Source organism: Schistocerca gregaria, chromosome 1, assembly GCF_023897955.1.
Source record: "Schistocerca gregaria isolate iqSchGreg1 chromosome 1, iqSchGreg1.2, whole genome shotgun sequence".
NCBI lineage: Eukaryota > Metazoa > Arthropoda > Insecta > Orthoptera > Acrididae > Schistocerca > Schistocerca gregaria.
In genome coordinates, this window is record NC_064920.1 from 789,234,043 (window position 1) to 789,254,021 (window position 19,979).

The 19,979-nt window shown below is 38.5% G+C and overlaps 1 protein-coding gene across 1 annotated transcript in view; it reads left to right on the forward strand.

The window, feature by feature from the left end:
- Nucleotides 1-19,979, forward strand: part of LOC126269609 (thyrotropin-releasing hormone-degrading ectoenzyme-like) — a 253,127-nt gene that overhangs the window by 59,231 nt on the left and 173,917 nt on the right. The window contains exon 8 of the mRNA XM_049974005.1: nucleotides 6,597-6,789. Coding sequence (XP_049829962.1) covers nucleotides 6,597-6,789 — 193 coding nt within the window. The remainder of the gene's footprint in view (nucleotides 1-6,596; nucleotides 6,790-19,979) is intronic.

Consider the following 19,979-nt stretch of genomic DNA (forward strand, 5'->3'; position numbering starts at 1 on the left):
TGGTGCTTATTTTCTGATAGCGGCTATCGAGACGAATCCAGAGATGTGAGTGAAAAAAAAATGTTGACCTTCATATCTCTGATGTGACCCGACCTAGCAACCAAAAACCAATGTCTTTTTTACGGCCCCAGTTGTCCCATGCCACATTGGTCCCACAAACTTTTCAGCTACTATCATACTTTCGGGATTATTCTTGGTGTCAATAATTAGTGACTCACCTTGTCTATTAGTCACAAGCGTGATAGATACTGCGCAGAGCGCAAATTTTGGTCTTTCAGCTTGAAATTTTGAAGATAGACTTGTAATGACGTTGAGTTCGCGCGGATTATTGAAGGGTTAGATATCTGATAGGATGAACTCGAGTTCGGTCGGCTCGAAAGCGGCGGTGAGCTCCGAACTAGCTCGAAACACATCGTAACTCAGCGTCGCCCACCGTGCAACGCGTTCAACTCGAGTTAGTATTAACTCAATACAAGATAGTACGTTTCATAAACCTAGTTGACCCTAAGCTCGTTCAAACCGAGTTGGCAGGAAAAGCTAAATTAACTTCCGACGTTGTTTGCCACTTTCACGTCTGCTCGAGTTGTAACTTCTCGTAACATACGATAACCTAATCGAGTTGGTAGGAAAATTCTTCTAGCGTGTATTTTCCTCGTTACAGTCTGCGCACTTTGCATACGTTTTTTGGATGCAACTTAGTTTCTTATACGAAATCGGTGATCAAACTAAAAACACTTTTTCATTGCCTGACATCCAAATATCTGATGTCAAAGCAACATGCTCCTTCTCTTGCAGTTATTTCTTACAAGCTATACACTCAATATTATTATAAATCTTCTAAAATATCAGTCATTTTTTTTCTTGAGGGCAGTTCATGATTAGTGATTTTGTAGCAAAATGTCCTGTCAAAAGCATAGATCACTACTTCGCTTTAACCCAAAAATTTAGGTCTTAATATTTACGTCCCTTTTCACAATAAATGTAATCTTCATATATAAAAGGCAATTTCCCGACTACTCACTCGCTCACAGACTCATCGTCGCCCAACCCAAAGCACTAAGGACAGAAAATTGAAATTTGCATACGGTGTTGATTCTATACAGTAGGCTTCGCTTGAGGTATTTTTTTCGAAAGGTTCTTTGAAAATATATCGCTATTAAGGCAATTTTGAAGCTAGGCCTACGAACGTCGGCATTTGGTTTCTCGGTCAGAAATAATGAACTACGTGTTTCAAAGTTTTTTTTTTTTAGTTTATCTCCTCTGGCGGTAAAATAGTGGGTGAAAGTATTTTTGAAAATAAATCATTATTAAAGAACTGCTAAAGTATTTTTAAAGCTAGCTCTATGAAACTCGGTATTCGACTTCTCGGTTATAGATAAAAAATACTTCATTATGAAAGCATTTTTAAAGCTAAATCAATGAAAAATTGAATTTGGTTTAATCGTTAGGAATAAAAGATACTTTATTCACTGTTTTTGGAAACTGAATTCCTATGGGGTGAAACAGGGGATGTAAGTTTTTATGGAAACATTCTATAATGCAAGCATTTTTGAAGATAAATCAATGTAAATTTGTATTTGGCTTCTCTGCTAGATTTATAATAATAATAAAAAAACACGCATTTCGTTGTTTTCGGATACTCAACTCCTAAGGGAAGAAATAAGAGGGTGAAATGTTCTGTGAAAAATTTCACTGGGAAAGCGTGTTTAAAATTATATCTACGACAGCTGGTAAACGGCCTCTCAGTTACAAATAAAAAATATGTGTTTCACTGTTTTGGAAAATCAACCCCTATTGGCGTGGAATAGGGTCAGACTGGTTCACTGAATCATCATCCACCCAGCCCAAACCGCTGAGGATAAGAACTTGGAATTTGGAGACATTGTGTTCATACTGGAGGCATCGCTTCAAAAGGAGTACCTAAGGGGATGAAACAGAAGATGAAAGGCTTTTTGTAAATATCTTGCTATTAAAGCAATTTTGAAGCTAGAACTACGAAAACTGGTATCTGGTTTCTCAGACAGAAAAACAAATTATGTGTTTAGGCATTTTTGAAAAATTAACCACTAAGGGGGTAAAACCGGGGATAAAAATTTTTAAGAACATATTTCGTTATTAAAATTTTTTAAACGTAAATTTATGAAAACTGGTATTTTACTTCTCGTTAGATGTAAAGAAAGATGTGTTAGGGGATGAAGTTTCTATGTAAATACCACCACAAGAACACAAAAGACATAATTAACAAAAACTCCAGTTACCAGAACCGCTTTTTGATCAGAAGTAAATTCGGAAAATACCATGCTTCTACGACCCTATTTAGCGTGAAAAGTTTAGAATGTGTAACAACTTGTGAGCAAGATAAAAATTCGATTAAAGGAAAAAAAAGAGAAGAATCTGTGTAGCCCACACAGTTAGCACGAGAGACGCGGCGGGCGCTAAGCTAGTATTCAGTATTTTCAGGTTCAGGGCCTTACTTGTATATCATAACCTCTTTAAAAAGGATTTTGTTAATATAAGCCAACAATAATTAACGAAATATGCTTTTTTTAACTTTTGTAAGGTGAGCATTAAGTACAACATCTTCTGGTTGTGTGCATTATGGAAAAAGAGTTGGTGTTGCTAAGGTTCATTAATGCCACACTACAGACCGAAATTTCAATATACTCAATAGCCATTTTTAATTTCCTGTAAGACCTGGACAGCCATCGGACGACTTAACCCCCTCGAAAATAACACCTGTCAAACTCTTTACGAATTTCGACCAAACAAATCATAATAAGGTACTGCACTTTTAAAAATCACAGTGAAGCACATCCCGTTCTGTAAGCATAGAATGAACTCGGTTCAACTCGGACGCGACTGCGGTAAACTCCAACCTCGCGCGAAACCGTCTTCAGTATCAGCTGCCGCCGCGGACATTTGAAATGCCCTCAACCCGAGTTAATCCGATCTTGTAACTCGAGCTGACCCCACTCTAGATAAAGTGGGCACCCAAGTATTCCACTGCTTTGCCAAATTGTTGGGTAGCAATTCATTCCAGTCAGTCTCCCGTACATCAGATTTCTTGGAGTGATAGTTTTGCCATGATTCACACATTCTTTTTCCCAACCCTTTTTAAAAGGATCTTAACAGTCATTGCTGGCTCAGTTACAGTGACAAATGTGCCTATGAACCTCCTGTGTCCCTTTGTTATGTCAAATCTAACAATGACAAAGTCACCAGGCTGAAGTTCATAAGGCGAAAAGACTTCAAATCCACTGATTGCATTCGAGCCCTGGCCTGGGTTCTCACGTTCATTGGTGGAGAGAGTTGGTCAGCCGTTATCTCCAGAAACATCGTCACTTTTGTCTGAGGCGTCACTCTTTTCGTCATCAGGGGAATCATGTACTGACACACTTTTCCCAGCCTCCACTGGAACCCTGGTTCACCGTTGTCTCACAGGCCTTTCATCGCTCCCACGAAATTCTTGGAGCAATTCTATGAGGGCTTCATCAACATCCTGTGGATTTACAGGACCTTCACCATCATCTCAACACCAGGAACTCTGCTAATTACTCTCTCGGAATTGAACGGCAGACTCTCACATTTCTCGAAACCAGCCTGGATGTTTCTTTCGGCATTTACTTCCAGAGGCCTCACAAGCTGGTTTAGTAATCTGGGGGACATATCCTTTGTAATGGTGATCTCCTTACGACCGGAACCCAACTTCCATTTTCGGAGAATGCTTCGCCAGCTGGTCTTCAGTACACGAAAAAGTGCCACGTCAAGAGGCTGAGTGAGATGAGTAGGTTTTGGGAAGAAAAATCATTCTTACTCCATTCTCTTCACAAGTCTTGACTGAAGCCACTGAAAGATAATTGGAAAGGTTGTCGCCGATTAAAATTTTGGAGCCTTCTAACTTCCTTTAATAAGGCAAAACGATTGTGGTAATCCAGTCATCAAAACACTGAGCATCAAACCACCCACTTTCACTTCTATTAAATCTGGTGTCTTTGAGAGCACCATCCATCCAAGAAGCATACAAGTGCTTTGAGCGACAAACAACTTACAAAGACAGCAGTTTTCCATTTGCTGCATCATCAAACATAATTGACGGTTCTGCTTTGGAGGTATTCATGACTCTCTCAGGATATTTTGATCCTCTTTTCGTAATCACTTTTGCACGTCCCAGATCATCTGCTAAGTTCGTTTAATCGAAGTTCACAATATTACTTGGAAGAACATCTTTAATTTCCTTCTCTAAATTATCAAAATATTCCCACAGGACAGCTATCGACACAGAAACACGTGATCTTTTTATTTTCTGGCACACTCTTAGACTCAATTTTTCGTTGTGCCTCTTCAAAAATCTAACAGTGAATTCGTGACAGGGTAAATTATTTTTGAGTTTTCTAACACCTTTACCTCTCTGGTCCAAGAATCCTTTGACAAACAATCGCAGAGTCGACCAGTCAAAGGGATAGCCACACTTGGCACAAATAGCGAGCCTGTTCACAATCAACGCCTCTTCATCTACGGAGAGTGCAGTTTGCGCCCTTGGGGGCGCACATTCTCATTCCTGAAATGTCGGTGGAGAACTGTGTATGGAATGCTGAAATTTCTGGCAGCTTGCTTAATGCTGCTCCCTCCTTCAACAGCAGCAGTGGTTTGGGCTAATTCATCCTTACTTCTCTTTGGGTAGGATTTCTCACGAGTATCAGGAATGTAATTTCTGGGCATTATAATTAGCCTGGAAATTAAATAGAACGAAACATTCAAAACACAAGCAGGTAGTATCCCACAACCAAATGTAAGCCCGATGATAGTGTTATTTTATACTGATCCTATTCACACGTTTTTTTTAAGTGCGTAGGTTAGAGCAAAATAAAATGAAATTAAACCAAGAAATATATTTAATACTTACCAAAAACAAAGGAGGACCTGAATTCGGAACACAATTCTCGCTAGAAGCACTGATTTTTGATGATACACAGCTCCTGACTGCGCACCACTATATACCAAGTTTTCGGAACTTACATAAACATGGGAATCCCAGCCCACATGTTTACAGTGCTCTAGAATCCAGGGTAGCCACTATTGAAACACAAAATGCTCGTGAATGTGTTCCTCAAGGGCAATACTGCCGATTGACGCACTGGTTTCCATATTTTATTGCGATCCTGTGTAGTTTCTATTTCTTTAAAGCTTTTTCCGTCAGAATTGATCCTATTCACTCCTATCATCCTATTCACTCCATTTTACAGCAGTTACTAAACAAATTGCGACTATTACATAATAGGTGTGAAACGAAGCATAGAGCAGTAGGTAGGGAGATGATGAATGAAATATATTTTACTGTCAAAAGATCAATATGTGAAGCCTGCAATGACTACCAGAGTCGAATCTTATGAAAAAGTCTCTCACAAAACCTAAAGAAACCCTGGCCATATGCTAAGGTTGTCATTAAAATTAAAGTTGCCGTGCAGATCCCTGTTAATCACAAGCTGGACTGAAATTGAGGACAACAAATGAATAGTTTCCAGAGCTCCATTTTTAAGGGGAAGAAGACACAGTTAATTCTTGCACCACTATGAAATCTAATGATGCAGGTATGCATGTCAGAGCTTCGAAGCACATGTCAGTACACTGAATCTCAAAAATTTTCCAGCACCCTATGTAATTCGTGCTAGATTATATACGTAATTTGTTGCTGTTAGTCTATCCTAATCATATCGTGCAGCAGATTCCTCAAATGGAAAACAGTGCCTAGTGGTAAAAAGAATTATGTGAAAAATCATCATACAGTATCATTCACGTTCTTTTGGTGTAGAATCTTAGAACAAATTTCAGTCTCGAACGTAATGAGATATTTCAAATAGCATTATCTCCATCATGCCAACAAACATGGAATCTGAAATATCAGTTATGCAACTGCCAACTCACGTTTGCTCTCATGAAATCCTGAAATCCATGGATCAAGGCATTCAGGTGAATGCAATGTTTCTTGATATCTACAAAGTGTTTGTCTCAGCACCATACCAATGATTATTGATGAAAGTATGATCACAGGGCATACTGTAACAAACAAAAAACTTATTATATTTGAAGATTTCTTGATAGGGATAGAGAGGCATCCAAAGATGTGTAAGTAACTTTAGACATGTTCCAGTGAAGTCTGATTTCCCAAGCTGTTTGTGGCGTACTGACAGCTGGGGTTTCTTTTGCTTCGTTTTTTTTTTTTTTTTAATTTTGTTGCAAGTACTTAAATTATGTTATATTAAAGTACCGGTACATATAAGTTACTGAAGTTTGGTTTTATAACGAGAAAGGGTTTAGTAACATAGTTCTGTATCTGTAATAAAGTTAAAATAAATTTAACTTAAAATAATTATACATATATTTTAGCCCTAAGTCTACCAATAGGAGTGCAGACCTTTACTCAATAGCAAAACTGAAATCAGAGCACTGTCATAGAAATGATATGAGGTAAGTACATTGTAATAACCAACTCAGATTTTTAACATGCAGATAAAATACATTTATATTATGACTGGCGAATCTTGTGAGCCTTCCATCATCCTCAGTAACACATTACTTGATCTGTCATCTGTCAACAGGTTCCACAACTCTACACATGTATGCACCAGTAGATTTGAGGGATGATATGCAAAAGGTAGGCGACAAAATTTTGCAAACTGTGAAGAAAATTGAGACATATCTTCAGATGAAGTATCCATTGCCTGACTTGCAAATTGTTGTTTCACCTGGAATATGGTCTAGTCATGAAGGTTTTGGACTTTCTGTGTTCAGGTCAGTAGACAGATATAACTAGTGGTAAATGAGCATGCTTTGCTCTGGCTCAGTCTGGTTAAATGGAAAATTGATTAATATGTACAGGAAGTGGTTATATGTCCTAATTTCTTACTTCCTCTATCTCTCAACATCTCCTCTTGCTCCTCTCTTTGTCCATCTCCTCCTCCTTCCCCCTCTCTCTGTTCATTACCATTTCTCCCCCCCCCCCCCCCATCTTCTCCTTCTCCCCTGTCTAGCTTTCTCTCTCTCTCTATCTGTTTCCTTCTGCTCCCTCTCCCTCCCCCTTTCTCTGTCCATCTTCTTCTCTCCCTTCTTGCTCCATCTTCTCCTGCCTCCAAGCTGTCCATCTTCTTCTTTCTACTGTCTATGCCCATTTTCTCCCACCCCTCAGTCCACCTTCTCTTCTTCCATCTTGTTGACCTTGAGTCTCGTTTATTGTTACTACAAATTCAGATTCTGTAGTGGTATTCTAACTGTAAGCTGATAAGCTATAAATCCAATTTTTCTGTGTATTCATCTCTTGGTCTCCCTCTGAGATTTTTACCCTCCACGCTGCCCACCAATACTAAATCGGTGATCCCTTGATGCCTCAGAACATGTCCTACCAACCGATCCCTTATTCTAGTCAAGATGTGCCACAAACCCCTCTTCTCCCCAATCCTATTCAATACCTCCTCATTAGTTATGTGATCTACCCAACTAATCTTCAGCATTCTTCTGTAGCACCACATTTCGAAAGCTTCTATTCTCTTCTTGGCCAAACTATTTATCGTCTATGTTTCACTTCCATACTTGTCTACACTCCATACAAATACTTTCAGAAACGACTTAATGACACTTAAATCTATACTCGATGTTAACAAATTTCTCTTCTTCAGAAACACTTTCCTTGCCATTGCCAGTCTACATTTTATATCCCCTCTACTTCGACCATCATCAGTTATTTTGCTCCCCAAACAGCAAAACTCCTTTACTACTTTAAGTGTCTCATTTCCTAATCTAATTCCCTCAGCATCACCCAATTTAATTGGACTACATTCCATTATCCTCGTTTTGCTTTTGTTGATGTTCATCTTATATCCTCCCTCCGAGACATTGTCCATTCCATTCAATTGCTCTTCCAAGTCCTTTGCTGTCTCTGTCAGAATTACAATGTCATCGACGAACCTTAAATTTTTTATTTCTTGTCCATGGATTTTAACACCTACTCCGAATTTTTCTTTTGTTTCCTTTACTGCTTGCTCAATATACAAATTGAAGAACATTGGGGAGATGGTACAACCCTGTCTCACTCCCTTCCCAACCACTGCTTCCCTTTCATGCCCCTCGATTCTTGTAACTGCCATCTGGTTTCTGTACAAATTGTAAATAGCCTTTCACTCCCTGTATTTTTCCCCTGCCACCTTCAGAATTTGAAAGAGAGTATTCCAATCAACATAGTCAAAAGCTTTCTCCAAGTCTACAAATGCTAGAAACGTAGGTTTGCCTTTTCTTAATCTTGCTTCTAAGATAAGCCGTAGGGTCAGTATTGCCTCACGTGTTCCCATATTTCTACTGAATCCTAACTGATCTTCCCCGAGGTCGGCTTCTACCAGTATTTGCATTCGTCTGTAAAGAATTCGCGTACGTATTTTGCAGCCGTGACAGTTCAGTAATTTTCACATTTGTCAACGCCTGCTTTCTTTGGGATTGGAATTATTATATTCTTCTTGAAGTCTGATGATAATTCGCCTGTCTCATACATTTCGCACACCAGATGGTTGAGTTTGTCAGAACTGGCTATCCAAGGCCGTCAGTAGTTCTAATGGAATATTGCTACTCCCGGGGCTTTGTTTCGACTTAGGTCTTTCAGTGCTGTATCAAACTCTTCACGCAGTATCATATATCTCCCACTTCATCTTCATCTACATCCTCTTCCCTTTCTATAACATTGCCCTCAACTACGTCGCCCTTGTATAGTCCCTCTATATACTCCTTCCACCTTTATGATTTCCCTTCTTTGCTTAGAACTGGCTATCCATCTGAGCTCTTGATATTCATACAAGTGGTTCTCTTTTCTCCAAAGGTCTCTTTAATTTTCCTGTAGGCAGTTTCTATCCCACCCCTAGTGATATAAGCCTCAACATCCTTACGTTTGTCCTCTAGCCATGCCTGCTTAGCCATTTTACACTTCCTGTCGATCTCATTTTTGAGACGTTTATATTCCTTTTTGCCTGCTTCATTTACTGCATTTTTATATTTTCTCCTTTCATCAATCAAATTCAATATTTCTTCTGTTACCCAGTGGTTTCTACTAGCCCTCGTCTTTTTACCTACTTGATCCTCTACTTCCTTCACTACTTCATCCCTCATAGCTATCCATTCTTCTTCTACTGTTTCTTTCCCCCATTCCTGTCAAATGTTCCCTTATGCTCTCCCTGAAACTCTGTACAACCTCTGGTTTAGTCAGTTTATCCAGGTACGATGTCCTTAAATTCCCACCTTTTTGCAGTTTCTTCAGTTTTAATTTACAGTTCATAACCAATAGATTGTGGTCAGAATCCACATCTGCTCCTGGATATGTCTTACAATTTAAAACCTGGTTCCTAAATCTCTGTCTTACCATTATATAATCTATCTGAAACCTGTCAGTATCTCCAGGCTCCTTCCATGTAGACAACCTTCTTCTATGATTCTTGAACCAAGTGTTAGCTATGATTAAGTTGTGCTCTATGCAAAATTCTTCTGGGCAGCTTTTCTTTCATTTCATACCCCCAATCTATATTCACCTACTACGTTTCCCCTCTCTTCCTTTTCCTACTATTCTCCTGGTAATGCCGTCCCCCTGAGTACTACCTGCCAGGAGATCCGAATGGGGGACTATTTTGCCTCCAGAATATTTTACTCAAGAGGACGCCATCATCATTTATCCATACAGTAAAGCTGCATGCCCTCGGAAAAATTTACGGCCATAGTTTCCCCTTTTCCCTTTTTAAATTTTCTAATCTACCTGCCCGATTAAGGGATCTGACATTCCATGCTCCAATCCGTAGAAAGCAAGTTTTCTTTCTCCTGGTAATGCCGTCCCCCTGAGTACTACCTGCCAGGAGATCCGAATGGGGGACTATTTTGCCTCCAGAATATTTTACTCAAGAGGACGCCATCATCATTTATCCATACAGTAAAGCTGCATGCCCTCGGAAAAATTACGGCCATAGTTTCCCCTTGATTTCTGCCGTTTACAGTACCAGCACAGCAAGGCCGTTTTGGTTAGTGTTACACGGCCAGATCAGACAATCATCCAGGCTGTTGCCCCTGCAACTACTGAAAAGGCCGCGGCCCCTCTTCAGGATCCATACGTTTGTCTGTCCTCTCAACAGATACCCCTCCATTGTGGTTGCACGTACGGTATGGCTAAATGTATCGCTGAGACACGCAAGCCTCCCCACTAATGGCAAGGTCTATGGTTAACTTGGTCTAGCCTTTGTTGAGATTTTTGATTGCTATACATATATTTGTGTAAAATTTTAAGTAAGTCTGCTAAGATCATTTCGAAATTTTTCGTAATAATGTTTCCCTTCATATATCATATTTACCTATATGGTACATGTATTTTAAAAAAGCTGTATTAGGATACAAGCGTATTTGAATGCCACATTGTATGAAAATTTCAAGTCAGTTGATCAATTACTTTTTGAGTTTTGTGTGCACAAACATATGGAGGCTGAATTTTTATATACAGGGTGCAACAAAAATGTACAGCACAAATTACAGGACGCATTCCTCATTCATAGATGAAGAAATTATCTTATATGAACATCGGTCTTGAAATGCTTTGTTTCCATATTACAACTTATTTTTCTCCAAGTCATTAATAATGGAAACACACAAGAACAGAACGTTAGAATCGTAGGGAACAATGTCACTTTTAGTGACATCTAGTTATGTTGTGCACCACCAGTGTTTTGTTTCACATATCCCCATGGCCACACAATGTACAACATTGTTCGTTTACAGGTAACATAAACTGTTATAATGATCAGTGTGGTTGTTACAAGCACATGGGTTACTATGTAGAGTTAATCACGGACTTGGTTCATGCAATGACAGTCTACACAAATGGAGAGGTGAGAGACATACATTTTATGTATGGATTAGCTGACAACAATGGTGCTCACACTCAACATTTGTATTGGGAGAGATTTCCAGGAAAACGTTTGCGGCCACTGATCATCAGTTTAGGGAAAATGGGGCATTTAAGCTGACACTTGCGACCAGGGGAGGCGTAGACAGATGAGGACACCGCAACTGGAGACGGCAGCTCCTCATGCCACTGAAGACAACCCTAGTGGCAGTAGAAGACATCTAACTACAACACTAAATGTTGACCATATGACTGTCTGGTGTGTGTTACATGAGGATCAGGTGTATCCATACCACATACAGTATATGCAGGTCTATTAACAGCTGATTTTCGTGCAGGGTACTCCTCTGTGGATGGCTTATTCAAGAATGTGTCAGTGCTAATTTTAATGCAATGGTGCTGTTCGCAGATAAGGTATTGTTTCAACGAGATCAGATTGTAAGTTTTCACAATCAGCATGTACAGCAGTAAGTCATCAACAAAACTTTTCTGCCAATGTTTGGGCTGTTATTGTAGGTGAATGTTTGGTAGGGCCTCAGTTTCTTTCACACAGGCTCAGGGGACAAAATAATCATAATTTTGTAGAGAATGTTCAACCAGATGCGTTAACGGATGTGCCTTTAGCTGTGCAACAAAACATGTACTTCATGCACCTCCTAATTTTAGCCTTAAATTGTCCATCAGCTTCTAAATGACAGATTCAGTGACAGATGGATAGGTAGTGATGCAGCAATTGCCTGGCCTCCATGCTCGCCATACCTAAACCCACACAACTTTTATTTGTGAGGGAATCTGAAAGGTCATTTTATGGAACCCTAGTACATGATGTTCAGAGTCTTTGGCCATTGTATCAATGTCCACAGAGTGCACAGTATACGTCTCCTGTGAGAAAGCGTTGCATGTGGTGTGCTGGTGCATTCTGTTCATATGTGTTTCCCATGGTTAATCAGTTGGAGGAAATGAATTGCAGCATGGAAACAAAACATTTCCATAACCATGTTCATGTTACATATTTTATTCATTTATGTGTGAGGAATGTGTTCTGCAGTTTTTGCTGTAGATTTTTGTTACACTCTGTAAACAGATTAGCATGGCTACCAACACTGAATGTTCTGATTTATTAGATGCACATTAAGTAAAACAAATTTACTCATCTTTACCATCTTCTTCCCAGTTCGATAAAGTCATTCAATACAGAAAAAATTTCTGCAAAAAGTCAGTAGCTTTTTTTCAGCCGCCAGAATTCTTACTTCTTTTTATTTGGTTTATGAATACATTTTGGATTCATTGCCACACTGTGACAAATATGCAGCCTTGATTATATGATAAAATGATGGAAGGATATCACACTTTATGACCCCCTCTGAAAATCTCATGGTCTTAGCATATTCCATCTGTGTTCTGAGTTCCGTGCTGCAGATTCCTTTGTTCCCAAGAAAACTAGGGAGCTTTTCTCAATGATCTCACTGAAGCTGATAATGGGAATTTATTTGCAACCACAAGCAAGTTCCCAGACATTGCCTCAGTGTCACAAAATGTCTGATCCACTGCAAATTTCAATTAGAAAATTACAATTTGATATCCTTACGCAGGCAAATTGAAATGTGCAATGATTACGATAAAAATGTGTCATTTGATGCTACTTCACACCATCTGATTCGTCTGATTGACACTGATGTGACAATATGGCGCCGACTGTAGATTGGCAGAATACTGGGTCCGAACAAAAGTAAAAAAGAACGAGGAAAAGTGTGCAATGTGTAATAGTATCGATAAATATCGCGAGTATTTGTGTTTTTCGTGCTACATCATCAAAAAAGTAAAGGAAAAGAACAATGAGGTATGAAGGAAACTTCATACATGGAGTGCCTACATCATCTTACGACAAATCAAGTGAAATAATAATCCCCTGCATCTGCGACAAACGTACAGCAAAAAGTGTAATGTGCGCGGTATGTAGAACTGTGTTCCATTATAAATGTTAAATACAGATCCAAAACATAAAATATAGTTCTGCTCAAAACGTCTCACAGATGATTTAGTTCATAAACTTAACGGAAAACACTGTTCAAACAACATTATCTCAGTGTTACTGGAGGAGATACAGGTTTTAAAACACGACTCTAACAAAGGCACACAACACAGAAAGCAAGTAAATCGTATGATAAATTTCGCTCAGATACGAGAACTTGTATCAACACTAAAACAACTTATAGCGTGTGTAAGAACTACGAGAGAGGTGGCCAAAATTGCGTCATATGCATTGTATTCGAGAGGGAGCTCAATTTACTGTACGAAAAACTCAGTCCGTCGCAAAAAACACAATATCGGAGTGGAAGTGTGATACCGGTAACAGCAAAGAGTTACCAAATTCACCAATTCCTTTAAAAAACGGATATGACATCCAAAGTACAGTAAGTGAAGACTCTTCATCATAAAGTGCTACCGGTACTGCAAGCATTCAGGTACCTAAACCAGCCGTTTCTGCACCCCTGAAGACTCGCCAACTACGACAACATGTACCTACGTATGTCGCAGCAAAAAATTCGTGATCGCAGGATGAAAGTTTATATTCTAGCAGATAGCCCTGGACGCCTCACGTGTTAATGAGACAGCAGTTGTGAAAGCCACGAGATTTGTCAAGCCACAAGCACCCCTCTCAGAAATAATGAATGCTATCCAATATAAAGAAATTATGGAGTTATCTTCAAGTGGCTTTATAGCTCTGTTTGGCGGCTCAAACGAAACATCCACAGCTTGCTCAGTATTAAGGAAACAACTGGTTTATATGTAGCACACAAACGTTCTCTTTGTGACCATTCCCACCGCTACGATTTGGCACATTAGTGTTGTGTAAACAAGGATATCAGAGCTGCCAACGACCTTCTTTCTGATATATGCAAGCAATTCAAAAACATTGATGTTGTTGATATTATCGATATAGGGCACAGGTTTTACACGTCACATGGCCTTCACTTGAACAGTCTAGGGAAGGAAATTGTGACCCAGAAATCACTGGAAAAAATCAAGGTTGAGTTTCATGGATTCATCTCAATGGGTGTTGAGAAGGGTGATGGCATTAAGACGATCCTGCCTCATTATAAAACGAAGATACGTTTTCAAGCTCCGCAGACACGAAAACAATAACTCAGCGGTGAAGGACGTTACCAGAATCGTCAACACTACATGTATGAATTTCACTAGTTCAGGCAGTAGGTGAAACAGGTGGTTTTCCTGTTTTAGGTATTTCACTATGTCATCCAACGAACTAATATTCGTAGAATCACTACTTTGGATAATCTCATGAAACATGCTTCGGTGGAGAAGCAAGCATTCTTTGTCTATACCTGATTCATAGAAAGATAAAATATTAAATGAATGTTTGTTATCACTAAGAAGAAATTGTTCAATTTGATTTACAAACATGAATGAATGAGTTCTGAACCATGAGTCCAAGAAGCTGATGGATGTATCCATTGTTTCATAATACAATCTTCTATATTTGTCACGTACTTCGGTGAATGGTTCTACAGATGAATTGATGGAGTCATCATATTTCTTACAGACTTTTCTTTTATGGAGTAATTTTGGGGAATCAACATTCATATCCTGACATTTTGAAGTTACTTCACCCCAGAATGATTCAAAATTGTTTCTCATAAATTTAATAGAAGTTACAAGAGTGGAAATCATCTTATTGGCCTCCTCTAAGTGTAGGGATTTCCTATGTAGTGCTATATTAACAGTATCAATGTGACCAAACAGTTTTACCAAAAGTGATAACATTAGAAAGATATCATATGTCTGCATACCAATAAAAAAGCCGTTTGCTTTGGCCCCAGTGTCTGAATTGTCATTTCTTGAAACATTTAGAAAAAATTCCTTAAGTTCTGTATAGTCGGACAAAATGAAGACATTGGCAAGTATCTTACAGCCCACCTTGTAGGAGAGAGTGGTTTGTAGAGGCATCTGCCTTCAGGTGAGCAAAAAGATCTAATCTTTTAGGTGACTCACTCACAAAATGTATTAAGTCCTTCATAACATTCAAGGCAGTGCACAAACATAGCTCTCTTCTCCATTTCCATAAACTTTGCCTGGACACCATTGTATAATCCGGCCATATTACCTGAACCGTCAAAGCATTGGCCCCGACAATTAGATGTAGGCAAATCAAATCGTCTTAAAATGTCGATAATAATATCAAACAGAGCCTTAGCTTAAGTATAGCCCTAAAAAATATTCTTCTATCTCTAGCGAAGCATCAACAAATCTTATACAGATACTAAATTGCTCTTTGGTGGCTATGTCTGTTGTTTCGTCTGCTATTATTGCAAAATACTCTGCACTTTTGATATCCTCCAATAATTTTCTAAGAAGTGTATAACTTAAAATGGCCAAAATTTCGTTTTGCACATCGTGGGATGTCCATTTGTAAGTTTCGCGCTGTAGCCATATTAAAAGTAGCTAGTTATCTTCACATCGAAGTTACTTGTTTCATCAGTATGCCCACGTATTGCAAGCCCCTGCACTGATAAATAACGGAGGGAAGTTATAATTTTTAGTAAACAAGCTCGGTCTTCTTTCATTTAATACCATATGTGCCGAGTTCATATGCAGGAATTATCTGAGGAGGAGTACATTTGCCATCAAAAATTAAGGTATGTTTCTTCAACTTTATTTATGTATTTGTTTTGTACCACTACTGACCTATACTCTGACTGTAATGACACTGTGATTGATGTTTCAGTGAGCCGAGGGGTAGGGGCTAGTCGCCAGCCAATCGTAGTTTGCATGATTTTCAGCTGTTTGCGTTTTTCATTATCCTCACAATCTTTTTTTGTTTCTTGAAAGTTGTTATGCTGTGAGGGGAATTTCCCAAGAATATGATGTCATAACTCAAAAGGGAAAGTATGCGAACATAATACACCTCCATCCTTCAGTATTTGTGTTGCAACATATAATTCTGATTACGTAGGTCATTTTAGATACCGGTAGCTTAGAATTTAAGAATGTGATGTGAGAATTCCATTTCAGATAGTCTTGTAAGTAAACAAAGCAATTTTGTTTCAGTGACACTTAATTTTTTGGTTTTCCAAAGAAATTTTGGTTTTAATGGATTTTTAATTTTGCTGTGTGTGGAATTGTATAGTAGCGTTTTTTTCTAGTTTTTTTTTTTAAGTCTTAATCAGTGGCCTATTTCTCACAACCCACTCTGACATCTTTTCATTTGTGACTTCAGCATACAGCCTAAGAGCCTGTCTATTTCCACTTTCAATCAATGCACTGGTGTCATTTGCAAATAGGACTGGTTTGGAGTGTCGAACAAGTAGATGGAAACGCAAAGTTATCTGTCAAATGTAGTACCTAATAAAATGATTCTTGTCCCCCCCCCCCCCCCAAAAAAAAAATACTTTCAAGTCAGCGTCTCTGAGTGAACGTATTACTATGTGGGAATTTTAACATCAACCTGTTAATTGAAAATTAAGCGAAAAGACACTAGAACAACAGAGTTATCTTTGTCCCTAATATCTAAAATGATGTTACTGAAGCACAAAATATAAACTTAGGGCTTTCAGACCACAACACATTAATAACATGCATGAATTTCTTTGTACCTGAGGTGGTTAAATACAAGTGGGCATAAAAAAGCACTTCTACCCAGAAAACGTTAATATTGTTATTCAATCGTTAGGAAAAGAAACCTGGGAAGATGTATTCTCAAAATCATCAACTGATAAATCATTCAATGAATATTATAATACTTTCATATCCACATTTGAGATGTGTTTTCCAAAAAAACTGACAAGAATTAATGTCATGCCAAAGAACAGCAGCCAAGGATACTACCTGCTCTCAGAGTATCCAGCCAAAAGCTAAAACTTCTCAATCAACTGAGAAAAGACAAGCAAGATGAACACTTTGCAGAATATGTTAAGACATGTAAGAAAATTTATAAGAAGGCAATTAAAACAACCAAGACAATGTGCAATGTCAAAGTAATAGAGACAGCAAACGAGTCAAAATCAATATGGAATATAGTAAGAAAGGAAACAAACAAAAGTGTTAAAAAGCAAGATGACACTGTATTAAAAGATGATGGTGGTTTGTTACTCAGAAATGGTACTCTAGCGAGTTACATAAACAACTGCTTCATAAACACTCCACCCAATCTGAGTAAAAACTTTGTTAGTAATAGTAGTACCTCAGTTGAAAGAGAGCAAAGTGGTAATTCAATATTGCTATGTCCCACAAATAAAGTCCTTAAGATAATAAAAACAATGAAGAATGAAATGTCCTTTGGAATTAACAAGGTAGTAGTTTCAGTCATAATTAAATGTGCTTGTGTCATAGCAGAAGCACTCTCACATATCATGAACATATCATTAACAGAAGGGGCATCCCAACAAAAATTAAAAATTTCAAAAATAAAACCATAGTATAAAAAGGGTAATATATATGAAGTGGGAAACTATAGAAAAATAGCTTTCTTATCCATATTTTCAAAAAAAAATAGAGACTGCCAAGAGAAATATAATTACAAATTACCTCCATGGATTTTAATACCTACTCCGAATTTTTCTTTTGTTTCCTTTACCGCTTGCTCAATATACAGATTGAATAACATCGGGGAGAGGCTACAACACTGTCTTACTCCCTTCCCAACCACTGCTTCCCTTTCATGTCCCTCGACTCTTATAACTGCCATCTGGTTTCTGTACAAATTGTAAATAGCCTTTCGCTCCCTGTATTTTACCCCTGCCACCTTCAGAATTTGAAAGAGAGTATTCCAGTCAACATTGTCAAAAGCTTTCTCTAAGTCTACAAATGCTATGAACGTAGGTTTGCCTTTCCTTAATCTTTCCTCCAAGATAAGTCGTAAGGTCAGTATTGCCTCACGTGTTGCAGTATTTCTACGGAATCCAAACTGATCTTCCCCCAGGTCGGCTTCTACTAGTTTTTCCATTCGTCTGTAAAGAATTCGTGTTAGTATTTTGCAGCTGTGACTTATTAAACTGATAGTTTGGTAATTTTCACATCTGTCAACACCTGCTTTCTTTGGGATTGGAATTATTATATTCTTCTTGAAGTCTGAGGGTATTTCGCCTGTCTCATACATCTTGCTCACCAGATGGTAGAGTTTTGTCAGGACTGGCTCTCCCAAGGCTGTCAGTAGTTCTAATGGAATGTTGTCTACTCCTGGCGCCTTGTTTCGACTTAGGTCTTTCAGTGCTATGTCAAACTCTTCACGCAATATCATATCTCCCATTTCATCTTCATCTACATCCTCTTCCATTTCCATAATATTGTCCTCAGGTACATCACCCTTGTATAGACCCTCTATATACTCCTTCCACGTTTCTGCTTTCCCTTGTTTGCTTAGAACTGGGTTTCCATCTGAGCTCTTGATGTTCATACAAGTGGTTCTCTTATCTCCAAAGGTCTCTTTAATTTTCCTGTAGGCAGTATCTATCTTACCCTAGTGAGATAAGCCTCTACATCCTTACATTTGTCCTCTAGCCATCCCTGCTTAGCCATTTTGCATTTCCTGTTGATCTCATTTTTGAGACGTTTGTATTCCTTTTTGCCTGCTTCATTTTTGCCTTTTTATATTTTCTCCTTTCATCAATTAAATTCAATATTTCTTCTGTTACCCAGTGGTTTCTACTAGCCCTCGTCTTTTTACCTACTTGATCCTCTGCTGCCTTCACTACTTCATCCCTCAGAGCTATCCATTCTTCTTCTACTGTATTTCTTTCTCCCATTCCTGTCAATTGTTCCCTTATGCTCTCCATTAAACTCTGTACAACCACTGGTTCTTTCAGTTTGTCCAGGTCCCACCTCCTTAAATTCCCACCTTTTTGCAGTTTCTTCAGTTTTAATCTACAGGTCATAACCAATAGATTGTGGTCAGAGTCCACATCTGCCCCTGGAAATGTCTTACAATTTAAAACCTGATTCCTAAATCTCTGCCTTACCATTACATAATCTATCTGATACCTTTTAGTATCTCCAGGGTTCTTCCATGTATACAACCTTCTTTCATGGTTTGTAAACCAAGTGTTAGCTATGACTAAGTTGTGTTCTGTGCAAAATTCTACGAAGCGGCTTCCTCTTTCATTTCTTAGCCCCAATCCATATTCACCTACTACGTTTCCTTCTCTCCCTTTTCCTACACTCGAATTCCAGTCGCCCATGAATATTAAATTTTTGTCTCCTTTCACTACCTGAATAATTTCTTTTATCTCATCGTACATTTCTTCAATTTCTTCATCATCTGCAGAGCTAGTTGGCATATAAACTTTTACTACTGTAGTAGGTGTGGGCTTCGTATCTATCTTGGCCACAATAATACATTAACTATGCTGTTTGTAGTAGCTTACTCGCATTCCTATTTTCCTATTCATTATTAAACCTACTCCTGCATTACCCCTATTTCATTTTGTGTTTATAACCCTGTAGTCACCTGACCAGAAGTCTTGTACCTCCTGCCACCGAACTTCACTAATTCCCACTATATCTAACTTTAACCTATCCATTTCCCTTTATAAATTTTCTAACCTACCTGCCCGATTAAGGAATCTGACATTCCACTCTCTGATCCGTAGAACGCCAGTTTTCTTTCTGCTGATAGCGACATCCTCTTGAGTAGTCCCCGCCCGGAGATCCGAATGGGGGACTATTTTACCTCTGGAATATTTTACTCACGAGGACGCCATCATCATTTAATCATACAGTAAAGCTGCATGCCCTCGGGAAAAATTACGGCCTTAGTTTCCCCTTGCTTTCAACCGTTCACAGTACCAACACAGCAAGGCCTTTTTGGTTGTGTGTTAATAGCACCATAAATTAAATGTTTGCCACAGCCTCAATGTTAATTTTTCTGAACAAAAGTGTTTCATCAAACATTTAATTAGGGCCTATAATGTATTTCATGTAAAAGGCTGAGAACAAAATTTTTAAATCAATTATTTACTTGTAATATATTTCATGTAAAGATCCTGCTCATAATTTTATATTATTACAGTAATCAAAGTTGTATTGCCCAAAAATATTGTGATGGGTA